The following is a 12,595-nucleotide window of genomic DNA, read 5'->3' as shown; positions in this document are numbered from 1 at the left end:
GTTACTTTGTCATCTGTTATCAAAGGTTTGAAAATATCTGACAAGTCTCAGCACCTATGCTATCTTTATCAGCAATAAATGTAATGTATGCGGCATGTACACCTGCTAAGTAACTGATGTGCAAAATAAATTATTTCATATCTTTTCATTATTAAGAAGTAGCTAACAATCGAATAGATATAAAAGCACTAAATAACTTGATCAGCCAGATTACAGTTTTCGTAGAGAGACAAGCTGTGTCTGCCTTATTTGAATTTCTAGTACTTTCACACTGAATTTATATCAGAAGATTATTTGTATAGCATGTCAGTTATACTAATTGTATTCTAAAAATTCTCCTCAGATGCTTACACCCACATTTATATAACTTTTGAACTTATCACCAAGGGTTTATGATAATATACTCAGCAGAGAAATTGGAGTATGGAAGCCTTTCTGCTCTGCCACTAACTCTGTGGCTTTGAAACTCACTTTTATTTTCTAAACTTAGTTTGTTTTTTTTTTCCATTTTGTGCAAGATAGCTTCCAAAGTTCTTTTGAGTTTTGAAGCTGTATGCTTTTCTTCCTTTAGTATCGAAGGAAATGACTTATCTATATAATGCCCCTATTTTTTATTTTCATTATAGAATCCAGATCAGCCTTCCAAAATATCCTGTGAAGGCTTCTTTGTTGTTGATTTGGCATGTTTAAATGAGACTTATGGAAAACCTGGTTAATTTTTCATGCGTGGGGTTCCCTATCTACTTTAGATCTGGAGACATAGGCAATATCAGAAAAAGTTAATGTGAGAAAAACATTTTGGAATTACGGGAGGAAATTTCAAATTCAAATTTTCTTTCCAAATGGGTTATCTTCCAGGTATGATCATTTTGCTCTTCTTTTTAACAAAAAGCTAACTATCATGCCAACATCTAAACATTGGTCTTTTACTTTATCCAGAAAAGATCAAAGTTAAGAAACAGCAAGAGAATGCAATCCCTCAGGACCTTGTCTCATAACTTAATTACAGTTTTCTCAAGAGAAAGTTTCATTTTGAGACATCCAGTGGCAAAAGATTCTGAGGCATACAGATGAGAGTTAAAAACAGACTTGCTATCCCATTCTTGATGACATTTGTATATGTATAAATAATTCATGATTATTATTCAGAAGTGGTTTTGCTGGCATTTCATGCTAGAAACATACATATTTTCATATGCACTGAAAAAAAATTTTTTTCCAAAAAATCACTCAGTTCCTCTCCTCCCCTATTAAAACAGAGTAATTAGCAATGTTAGCAAAGTCTCTATAGAACAAGTGTGTGGAATTGCTGGGTGAATGCTTTGAAGTACTTTATAACTTTATAACTTGTTATCACCTTAGGTCAGCAACATCCAACCCTGCCTATAGAAAAGTGTGTCAAAGTCTGTGATGTCATTTCTGTTTAGCACATGATGAACACACTTGTGTTTAATTAGCATAAAGTCAAGTTAGAATATTAAAGGATAAATATATTCTGTTCAGACACCTCCAAATACATAAATTCAAAGTTTCTACTGCTGTTTCTTTTAAACATCTAAGTGTGTGTTTAAAAAATGCTCTCTGATTTTTAATGAAAATCATTTTGATTGTTATTTTCCATTATTAAATAAATTGAGCACTGATTAATTAACTTTTTAATTTCACTACAACTTCTTTTCCCTAAGAAGAAAACTGCTCGTGTGTAAACAGGAGGGTGAAATGGCTTCAGTATGGACGAATGATAAGAGAAAAAGAGTTCTCTTTTATTTCTAAGTGAAGTTTACATTGTTAGCCATGTGCCTTGGACAAGTAACTTGACTTCCCAGGCCTTTATTGTTCATATCTGTAATATGTGAACACTTGTTATTTCTTCGGTAGTAAGGGAGACAATGATATGGCCTAGTATTAAATAGTACAGGCCGTGGTATTAGATCGTCTAGGTTCAAGTTCAGTACTGGCTCTTCTGCCTACAGGGTGATTTCGAGACAGTTCCTTATCCTCTCAGTGCCTCAACTTACTCATTGGCAAAAGGGTCCTTATAGTAGCACCTGCCTTACACAGTTGTTAGAATTAATCGTTGAGTTAATTCAAGTACTTAGCATTAATTTCATTTAGTGCCTAACAACAAATAAGCAACCAGTAGCTGGTAATAATTATTATTGTTGTATATAGTAATATTAATACAGTTATTTTTAAGATTAAGGGATAATATATGTAAATATAATGCAAAGATGAAAAGAGAAAGTGCTATTGTCATCCTCACTAAACAATGGGGTGTTGAGAAATGAAGGGATCCTTCTGTTACATGGCTTTTTCTCATTCCACTGAATAGTATTTTGTCTTATTCATAGCCTGAAGTTCACATTTTAGTATATAAAGTCTCAGAGCAGAACAAAATGCTGATACATATTTACACTTTCCATAGTTCTCCCAGTGGTCTCAGGAGGGATCTCTACATAGAAATATAAGAGCCTTCATGATGCCAAGCATTCTTGATGTTACCCTTTAGCTAGAAACTGAGTGATTGTGTATAGCAGTAATCAAATGTGGGCCAAATTATTCACAATATTTATGCAGAAAATAGGCTTCATACGGATATTCCTTAAGTTTCTGTTATTCTTCCTTCCTCCTTCCTTCCTTTCTCCTATTATTGCGTGTGAGGCAGCTGTAAATACAGTTAATGAGTAGAGAAAACAAAAAGGGGTCTTTCATCATGCCAGATACCAGTTCTATTTAAAGAACACAAAGTAAACAAGAGATGATCTGTAGCAGTCATATCAATTCCTGGAATCCTACGTCATTGTGCAGATGAAACATATTCTATATAGGAGTTAAGCCAATCAGTAAGTCATACTAATTGGCTTATATCCTATGTGGACTATGGTGAAGCATAATTAAATCAATAACTGGCAAATTACTTAAAATGACAGGTAAATGCTGCAGGACATGAGCAAACATTTGCATAAACAAAAAGGCAGTTTTCAGTTATTTTTTAATGTTTATTTTTGATAGAGAGAGAGAGAGAGAGGCAGAGGGGGAGGGGGACCAAGGATCCAATGTAGGCTCTGTGCTGACAGCAGCAAGCCCAATGTGGAGCTTGAACTCATGAACCATGAGATCATGACCTGAGCCAAAGTTGGGCACGTAGCTGACTGAGTCACTCAGGTGCCCCAAAAGGCAGTTTTTAAAAAGTGAAGTTCCTTGTGTCCTTTCGACTCTTACCCACCCAGTCATGTCCAATAATATTCCCATGTATTCTTCTTGTTTTATGAACTCTAGACTCTCCGGGGACAAAATTGAAGAATTACAAATTTGTTAGAATACAATATAAAAGTCAAGAGTCAAAACCTAGACTTACTACTCAATTAATAAATAGCCCCATAGGTACAGAGTCACAAAATGTCTTAAAGTAAAAACATAAGATGACTTAGAGTTCCAACAACTGGAAAAGATTTGTTATTATGTAATATGTAGATTCTTATGTCTTATTTTACTTTGATGTTGTATTTTTACTAAACAGTAAGCTATCTTTTGTCTTTTTATCAATTTGTTTCTGTAATGCCACTTTCTATTCATGATTTTAAAATAAATTTGAAAAATCATCATACTGTGTACCATAGATGCTTCATGAAACACTTTTTCGAAACTATTTATTGGCTTCCTATACAATTGCTTGGCTAACCTCCTTTTTCTTAATGCTACCTCATGCTATATGTCATATAAATTTAGAATGTAGTTGCATATAATCGAATAAGCCTGTGCTATTTTTCTGTCCCCAGAGCCTCAGACCTGCACATTGAAAGATTTTCTCTGTGCCAATGGGGACTGTGTTTCTTCGAGGTTCTGGTGTGATGGAGATTTTGACTGTGCAGATGGCTCCGATGAGGTAGGCAACTTTGTAAAACCAAACAAAAAAGAAAGTTTTTTAGAGTCACATTTAAAATTATTATTATTCAATCCAGTGAGTCTGTCATGGACATCTCTGAAATACTCTTTTACTCCTGACACAGTGAGATAAGTAGTATTATATCTAAGCTCTGTGCCGCACACACACAGCACGGGGAATAGTTCTTGTGCTACTATTGACAGTTAACTTTATAGTCTGTTTTACCTCAAGTGGTGAATAGCTGGGTTGGGAATAGGATGTTTGGAAACCCTATTCCCTATAGCTGATGCCCTTGCCATCTGTGAATTTGTTCATAAATTTGCTGCAGTATTTATAGTCAGGACTAATATTTTTATGCATTTTAAACAGTCTCTTCTCCCCAGTCTCTTTCTTCAATAGATACAGTCTTATAGATTCCGATGTGGGTCATCAATTTTCATGAAACCACAGGTTCAGCTTTGCTTAGATGATGAATCACAATCCATTTATAATAAGGTCTGTGTACACACAGCTTAAGTGAAAAAAGTGTAAAATATCTCTGGATAATTCTGTAAACTTAAGATTGTGTTAACACTTGTAATACTTCACACAATTCATTATTTATGCATCTATGTATTTGTGTTTCAGCTGTTAATTACTCCATGGAGCTTTAAAAGTAATACATGACACATGGTTATATATATATATATATATATATATATATATATATATATATATATATATTTTCAATCAAATCTAAAACGAACTCTAATCCTTTACTCTCTAGTATCACAGAAAAGTCCAGCAAGAGTCACTTCATGGTTTTCTGTTAATGATTTTCCATGTTAATATCAGGAACACAACACTGGTGACACCAAGCCTAGTCATAAATAAAGGAAAAATTAGTTTTCTTGTCCTCAGTGACCAGCATCCCTCCTTCCAGGGTACGATGACTCCCTAGAGCTCTGCTCCTCTGGTTGACACACATAAGCACCTACCCCTCATGAAGGTCCTTCCAATAACTATAGGTTTGCCTAGAGAGATTCTCTGCTGCTGTAGAGGTTTCTGTGTTTCAGGTCAAACATCATTAGTCATCCACCAATTTCCTACATCTTTGGGAGACACTGTAGGTCTCTACTATTTACAGAACCCATACAGACTACAGACTAGTTCTTTCCCAGTCTGCGGGTATTCGTATTAAGATTTGACAATTCTCCATTTTCACACTATCTTGGAAAAGTCCCCAGTCACATTCAGGAGCCTAGATTTTGGAAACAAATGTATTTAACTTCTCACCCAAAGGCCAGAAAACCTGGCCTGAGATTGCAAAGGTCTCTTAGGAGAAGTTGAAACATAGCACTTATTTGCATAGGGCTAGTCACAAACAAGTCCAAACAAAATTCTTTTTTCAGTTTTTTTAATTCATAGGAGAGCTACATTCTTACTGCTCAACTACATTTTTACTTAGTATCAATTTATTCAAAAATTATACTAAATGTTTCCCAGTCAGACAAATACTTTTCACATAAACTCATCCATACCATGTAATAGTTTTTTTTTTTTTTCTTTAAAACCTGTTTCACCACCCCTGTGTAATCTGTGAAACATCAAGAGATGGAGATATACTGTTTAAGGCTTATAATTGCATCTTCCATGTTATTCACTAGACATCCAAGGTATATATACAGAATCAAACACTTATTTTCCAAAATCTTATTCAAATGAAAGTAAATGTCCTTATTAACACCATTTATCTCATTCCCTAAGTTCATGGATGTAGTTCTTTGATGGCTGGATAGACCTCCATTACAGACATTTTCATGGTAATGCCCCTAGGGAACCAAAATAACTTTCTTAAAGGTGGTCTTTATAAGTAATGAAGTGTCTAACACTATAGGCAGTTGATTCCTCTTTTCTTTCTAAAGGTGAGAATTAAGGTTGAATTGACTAACAAACAAAGGAACAAACAAATGGCTAGAAAACCAAATTACGTACAGGGTACTCTCTATTTAGGAATAAAAAATAAAATTGTGAGGATAAGTTTTTGTAAGGATGTTAACTGATAATATAATTAGCTTGTTCATTATGGCCAAAACAATAATAATAATAATAATAAATAATAATAATAAAAACTTGGATCAGCATAATTGTGTATCACATCAGTGGCATACAGAGATTGAGTGATTAATTCCCAGAGAAGAAATATTTAAAGTGACTTTAAAATATAGTATTTGGACTCTACATCCAGTATAATGCATTGTAAGGACAAAAAGAAATGCAAAGGAATCTTAAACTGTGTTCATATGCTTGTTATTAATAATGTTGGTTTTGCTAATTTGAAACTCGTATATATTGAGAGGAGTGTAGATCAAATGCTTAGTTATTTTCATATTATTAGCACTTAAAAGTTTGAAGTAAAAGAAAGGAGATACAAATGTAGGAACAAAAAATGTAAATAAAATTATGTAATATTAAATTCAAAAATATCAGTAGGAGATTTCAATTTATCTTTCTCTTTCTAAAAATATATAATTCTTAGCTCTGCCACTTAAAAATTCTAAAACCAGTGACATCTCAGCATTATAGACTATCCTTAACATTCATACAGTGGCCTCTAAATACCATTTTCCTATTAAAGGAAACAAAACTCCTTTGAGAAATGTCCACGTATAGGTCTGAGAAGGAAATGGACAAAATGAGTCACTACTATCTTGTTAAGCCAAAATAAGACTATTAGTATAGTGTCCCGAATACATAGGAGATAATTGAAGGGGTTTCTACTAATGAAAGAGACAGCTTGGACATCAGAAAGAAAAATGACTTTACTGGATTGAAATATAATAAGTGTATAAAAGTACATGTGTGTATAATAATACTTTTAAAAAACAAAAAGCTCATTAGTCACTTTAAGATGTTCCGAAGGTATCCTTCTTAGGATTCAATCAGCCCAATTTGGAATGTGGGACATTCAGTAGAACAAATGACCTAGTGTCTGTCTGCAAGTAGTAAATAGCATTAGAAAAACAAACAAACAAACAAACAAACACACACACACACCTAGGAGAATGGGAAATAGTTATTCATTTAAAGAAACTCAAACCAAATTCAAAATTATAGACTTCTTTTAGATCCTTATTTTACCAAACAATATTTTAAAAATGAGAAAATTTTAGGTATTGATAGGAAATAACTTTAGAGTAAGTCTAAGTTATTAGACTTTAGACTAATAACTTTAGGGATTTGGGCAAATTCTGTGATACTGCGAATGTTGTGATACTATTGTTGTTATGTTAAATAGTCCAGACTATAAATAAGTGTTATGGAGGATGTATGAAACATGAATAGTGAAGTGTTCGTCATTGTTAAACAAGCATGATGGGCACGTAGGTTCATTATTCTGTTCTTTCTTTACGCTTTTGAGTCTAAAATAATAATTAAGTAACCCACAAATACAGACACACACACACATACTCATCAACTGTACTGTAATTTATCCTTGATTGAAATCTTCTGATAATTGAAAAAATATCTAAAAGTAATGTTTTCTGTATTGCTGCCAATACAGATACACCAGTGCCATTGGTTATTGAGCTATTTTACTTAAATTACTTTATTGCTGAGATAACCTTTGATTAATTTCTACAAATATATACTGAGCAGTTGTTATAATCATGGTGCAGTGTTAGATATTTGGTTCACAGACACACACGGTGCCTATCATACAGACAAACATGACCCTTATTCTACTGGAACTGAGTTACGTGAAATTTTAATTTATATTCCTTGTTTTCTGCATATGCTACATCATTCATTAATTCATTCATTACATTGGCAGTTTTTATCGAATGCTTATTATGTCCCAGTTATAATACTGAACATGGTGGTAAGGTGGTGAACAAAACATATGAAATCCCTTTCTCATGACCAGTGCATGGACTGTTTCTCCGTCTTTTCCAGCATTTACTATTACAGGATTTACACTGCAGATGCACTGCATTTCTAATTATCCTTACACAGGAAAAGCCTTTTCTTAAATAGTTGCATTTCTGTTTACACTTCCTCTATAAATCCTTTCATAAAAACCTTGAGAATCCATATGATTAAAATTACACTTATTTATTTTGACAGTCGATGCATTTTATTGCAATTGTTGGTTTAGGGGATGGTATTTCCTGTTTATGAGTTTAAAAAATACATGGAATAAATCTTAGTTTCCTTTGGATTCTTATTTAAGAAACTCTGGTACCTGGTAACCCCTCAATACTTGAGAAAAGAAGGGAAGAAGAAAGGCAGTAAGAAGAAAATGAATTATATAGTGGGCAGTCTAATTAAAGTACCATTGGCAAAGAGAAAATTACAGGAACTTAGAATGTAAACTCCCTTCCTTTACATGGGGATGACACTACGAAGAAGCAGGGAGTAGCAGATCCACATGGTTCGCTTAGTGAGAGTTTCATAAGCTGTGACTGTTACACCTTTTGTCAAAGGAACAGGCAAGTATCTTTTGGCAAGAATAGAAATTACTTACAGAAAAACCTCATCGCAGCAAGACGTTTCATTGGAGCATCCCATATCAACAGGACTGGTCAGACCCAAGGAAGTTTAATTTCTACTGGCTCCCTTTTATTGATCTCATATAAAGAATCGAAAGGTTTCCCAAAGGTATAGCTACTGTCTTGTTTGACTTCCAAATAAAATCTATATGCAAACTAGCAGACATGACAATTGTGACAGTTCCTGTCACAGTTCTTTAGCAACAAATGTTGGAAGAGAGAAAGATTATGAACAGCAACTAGTTTGTGAAAGGACGGAGGAAGAGGCGTGAAAAGAAGGATAAAGGAAGGACACTGCAGGATGTTTTTGCCAACACAAAACAGATTTGCCTTCATTCTTCTTTGTTTCACTTTGATCCTGCTACCCCATTCCCAATGAACTGGATGTACTTGTTAGAGATAATTTTTAACCCTTTATTTCCTCCACGATCTTTATTGTCACCTATAATTATTAAAATTACATGACCTCCTGTCTATTGGAAAATGATCTCCTCGGAGTAATTGATGTGATGGAACCATAGGATCTATGTTCTTTTCTCATTTCTCTGTAAGTCATCATAAGACTTACAGAGACAAATGAAAATAGAAAATTGTTATAGTTTTGTTATATAGCCGTGGGCTTAAATGACCATCTGAGCTTCGTATTTGTGGCAGTATAAAAATTTAATGTTAACTGTGTTGTGGGGTTTTTGACAGAGAAATTGTGAAACAAGTTGTTCCAAAGATCAGTTCCAGTGTTCCAATGGTCAGTGTATATCAGCAAAGTGGAAATGTGATGGCCATGAAGACTGTAAATATGGAGAAGATGAGAAAAACTGTGAGCCAGGTAAAATGATTGAGGTGGTGGTTAATGTAGCTGATATTTTAACTTGGTATAAAACCATTTTAAGCAGTAATTAGGAGAAAACAATGGCAAATGCACACACATACTGACTATGTTTTAGATATAAGATTTTAGATATGCTTATAGGTGAATTAAATAGTGTACCCTTTATATGTTTTGAATGTGTTTTAGCGTAGGATAATTACTATGTTTGGGATCCAAGCATTACTCCCAAATTTGATTTTCTGGTTTCTCCGTCTTTCCACCTCATTTGGAATTGTTCCTCCAAGATGGAAAAGTGATATATGTTGAAACTTTAAGTGCAATAAAAGTCAGGTTTTCAGTTATGGACATTAAGGTTATGGAAAAGAATGCAGTAGTTTCAACATGAAACCAGCTGAGAAAAAGCATAAGTATATTATTTCTATTTGCATTTTTGTCCAAAATAAAAATAAAATTAGGAAGCAAGACCAGAGTACGGGGAAAAAACACCCAATTTATTGTGCATTTTTATCCCCTAAATATAGCCTTAGAAATATGGCCATTAAAACTTAATTTTTTTATACTTAGGTATTTTAATAGCATCATCTTACCAAAAAAAGAATTACTGGGAGAAAATCATGCTATGATCTATGTACAACCACAAAAGCATTACTTTGAGAGCCTAGGTGACAGTAGCAGATACAGGACACACATGTTGCTGCCTGTGGTCGATATTGCTAATTGATCTTTTTTCTTACTGAATATAGACCTATCTTCAGACTCCATATGAATACAGATCTCTAGGCAAACACTGCCAATTAAAAGGAATTAAAACTCTAAGAAAAAGCTTCTGAGCATCCTTGGAATAAGCAAAGCCATTATATAAGTACATTTGGCTACCAGAGATTTGAAGGCAAGCCTAGCTAACTCAAACCCAGAGACTAAGGCAGCAATCATAATTACTATGTCAATTAATTAGATTAGGTACTGATAGTAGTTTAAATATCCACATGCTATTTTTATTTTCTATGTCATAAAAGAATACTTCAGATTCTATAGACTCAGTTAATTATGCATATGTTCATGTTTAAGACCCCAAAACAAAAATACTTCTCAGAACTTATGCAAATATGACATTTATGTCAACACAGCCAGCTAGATATCATGGGGTCTATGAGACCATGCCAAGATTTCTACTTTTAGCTTTATATAATGCATATAGAAATTAACATTCCCAAGGGTCACTAAGTCTCACTACAGTTTTAAAAACAACTTGAAGCCTTTGTTTTTAAATAATTTAATTTAAAATTATGAAAAATTCATTTAACTGTTCAAAATTAAAGAGAAGGAGGATATAGAGGGTTTTTTTTTTCTTCCTTTCTGTCTTTAGTGAGTTAAAAACTTACTGAACAGCCTATTACATCATTGAGATATATTTTATGAAATGCAATAATATTATGAAACACATTTTAAATAAATGTTTAATATCAGATATTAAGTACAATTTAAATATAAACTATTTTCATTACTGTCTATGAATTTTTTATATGCTTATATATGTTTTTATCTATCAAAGCAATCATTCATTTTAGTGAATTTAAATCTTAACTTTATAATTATATTCAGATTCTCCTACGTGCTCATCAAGTGAATATATATGTGCCAGCCGAGGATGTATTTCAGCATCTTTGAAATGTAATGGAGAATATGATTGTGCTGATGGTTCAGATGAGGTAAAATATATCATTTGATTGAAATCTCTGAATTACATGAATTAGGTTTGGGAAAGCAAATGTAATAAAAATAGAGTAAAGAGAGAATCTTGATTCTTAGCCGTCTAAAATCTTAGGACAAGTACATTGAATATAGTAATTGCAGCAAATACCCAAATCTGCGTGCTATTCATATACTAAATCTTATTGTCATTTGTAGGGGTTATATTCATTAAGTCAAAATAAAAGAAAGCCCACAGTGTAATAAATCTCCGGTATTGTCAGCTGCATGTTTGTTTTTCCTGTGACTATATCATTATCATTAATGAAAACTGCAGTGCCTATTTGTATTTGAACAGATGGACTGTGTGACTGAGTGTAAGGAAGATCAGTTTCGATGCAGAAATAAAGCCCACTGTATTCCAATTAGATGGCTTTGTGATGGCATTCATGACTGTGTGGATGGCAGTGATGAACAGAACTGTGACAGAGGTAAGGGGTGTGTGTGTGTGTGTGTGTGTGTGTGTGTGTGTGTGTGTAAATAAGAGAGTGGCAGTTAAAATACTGTGTCAAGTCAATAGTGTGCTAGAGGCAAAAAATAGGATCATTAAATGATTCTCTTTACCCATTCTTATTTCATTACATAATATCCTGTTCTGGATAAGCAAAATCTGGATAATTTCCAGATAGAGTGCAGTGTTAGTTTTCATATGACAAAGGTAACCAAAGTGCAGGTTTTTATTGCATCCTATCACAAGCATGACTTTGGACTAGATGCTGGGTCAGGGATAGGGGCAGAAGGATGCAGGGAACATAACCACTTGTAGCCATTACTACAGAAGTATTTTTGGTGTGCATTTCTCTTCCATGTTGCCTGCCTTACTATGAAAGAATAATAACATATGGCATACCATATTACACATACACATACTGATACACAGCTGCAGGTCGTGCCCCAAATTTCCCTTTTGCCATATGGTTAAGAAAATGACCTACATTTTTTGTCAGTTTGGAAGACAACTTTTAATTTTGCAGTACATTATTTTTAGCTATGTTAAAATATTTCCTGACAGATAACAACTTTTTTATTGTAATTCACCACATAAAAGCAGCAATTATTCCTACTTTAGAGTCAATGAAGGGAAAGCAAAAAAAAAAAAAAAACAATTGTGGGGCAAACCTTAAAATGATCACAAATTCCATAATTCTTATTATTTTAATAATGTTAAATACATTGTTTAAATGCAAATTTTTTTTTTAACCTGCTTACAAAAGTCTCTCAAGGAGTGCACCTGGATGGCTCTGTTGGTTAAGCATCTGACTCCTGATTGGGCTCAGGTCATGATCTCACAGTTCACGAGATGGAGCCCCGCATCAGGCTCTGCACTGACAGTGCAAAAGAGCCTGCTTGCTTGGGATTCTCCCTCTCACTCTTTTCTCCTCCCCTGCTCACGCTCTTGCATGCTCTCTCTTTCTTTCAAAATAAATACATTAACGTTAAAAAAAATTAAAGTCTCTTGATGTACTTTACATTATGGAATATTTGGAGTATCATCAACAGAAATGATACTAGATACTGATGTAGGCTGCAAGGCATTTGAACATGTGCTCAGGGTTTATACAGTTTAAATGTACTTTTGCAACAACATGAATGAGCTAG

At 33.7% G+C, this 12,595-nt stretch overlaps 1 protein-coding gene across 4 annotated transcripts in view; it reads left to right on the top strand.

Annotated features, from left to right (window-relative positions):
• LRP1B (LDL receptor related protein 1B) overlaps nucleotides 1-12,595 on the top strand; it is a 1,910,230-nt gene that overhangs the window by 1,747,313 nt on the left and 150,322 nt on the right. For all 4 annotated transcript variants that reach the window (XM_045479681.1, XM_045479680.1, XM_045479683.1 and 1 more), the window contains exons 68-71: nucleotides 3,780-3,886; nucleotides 9,115-9,244; nucleotides 10,850-10,956; nucleotides 11,295-11,427. In XM_045479681.1, the coding sequence (XP_045335637.1) occupies nucleotides 3,780-3,886; nucleotides 9,115-9,244; nucleotides 10,850-10,956; nucleotides 11,295-11,427 (477 nt within the window). The remainder of the gene's footprint in view (nucleotides 1-3,779; nucleotides 3,887-9,114; nucleotides 9,245-10,849; nucleotides 10,957-11,294; nucleotides 11,428-12,595) is intronic.

Source organism: Leopardus geoffroyi, chromosome C1 (genome assembly GCF_018350155.1).
Source record: "Leopardus geoffroyi isolate Oge1 chromosome C1, O.geoffroyi_Oge1_pat1.0, whole genome shotgun sequence".
Lineage (NCBI taxonomy): Eukaryota > Metazoa > Chordata > Mammalia > Carnivora > Felidae > Leopardus > Leopardus geoffroyi.
The sequence above is the reverse complement of the archived record's forward strand: the minus strand, read 5'-3'. Positions and strand labels throughout refer to the sequence as shown.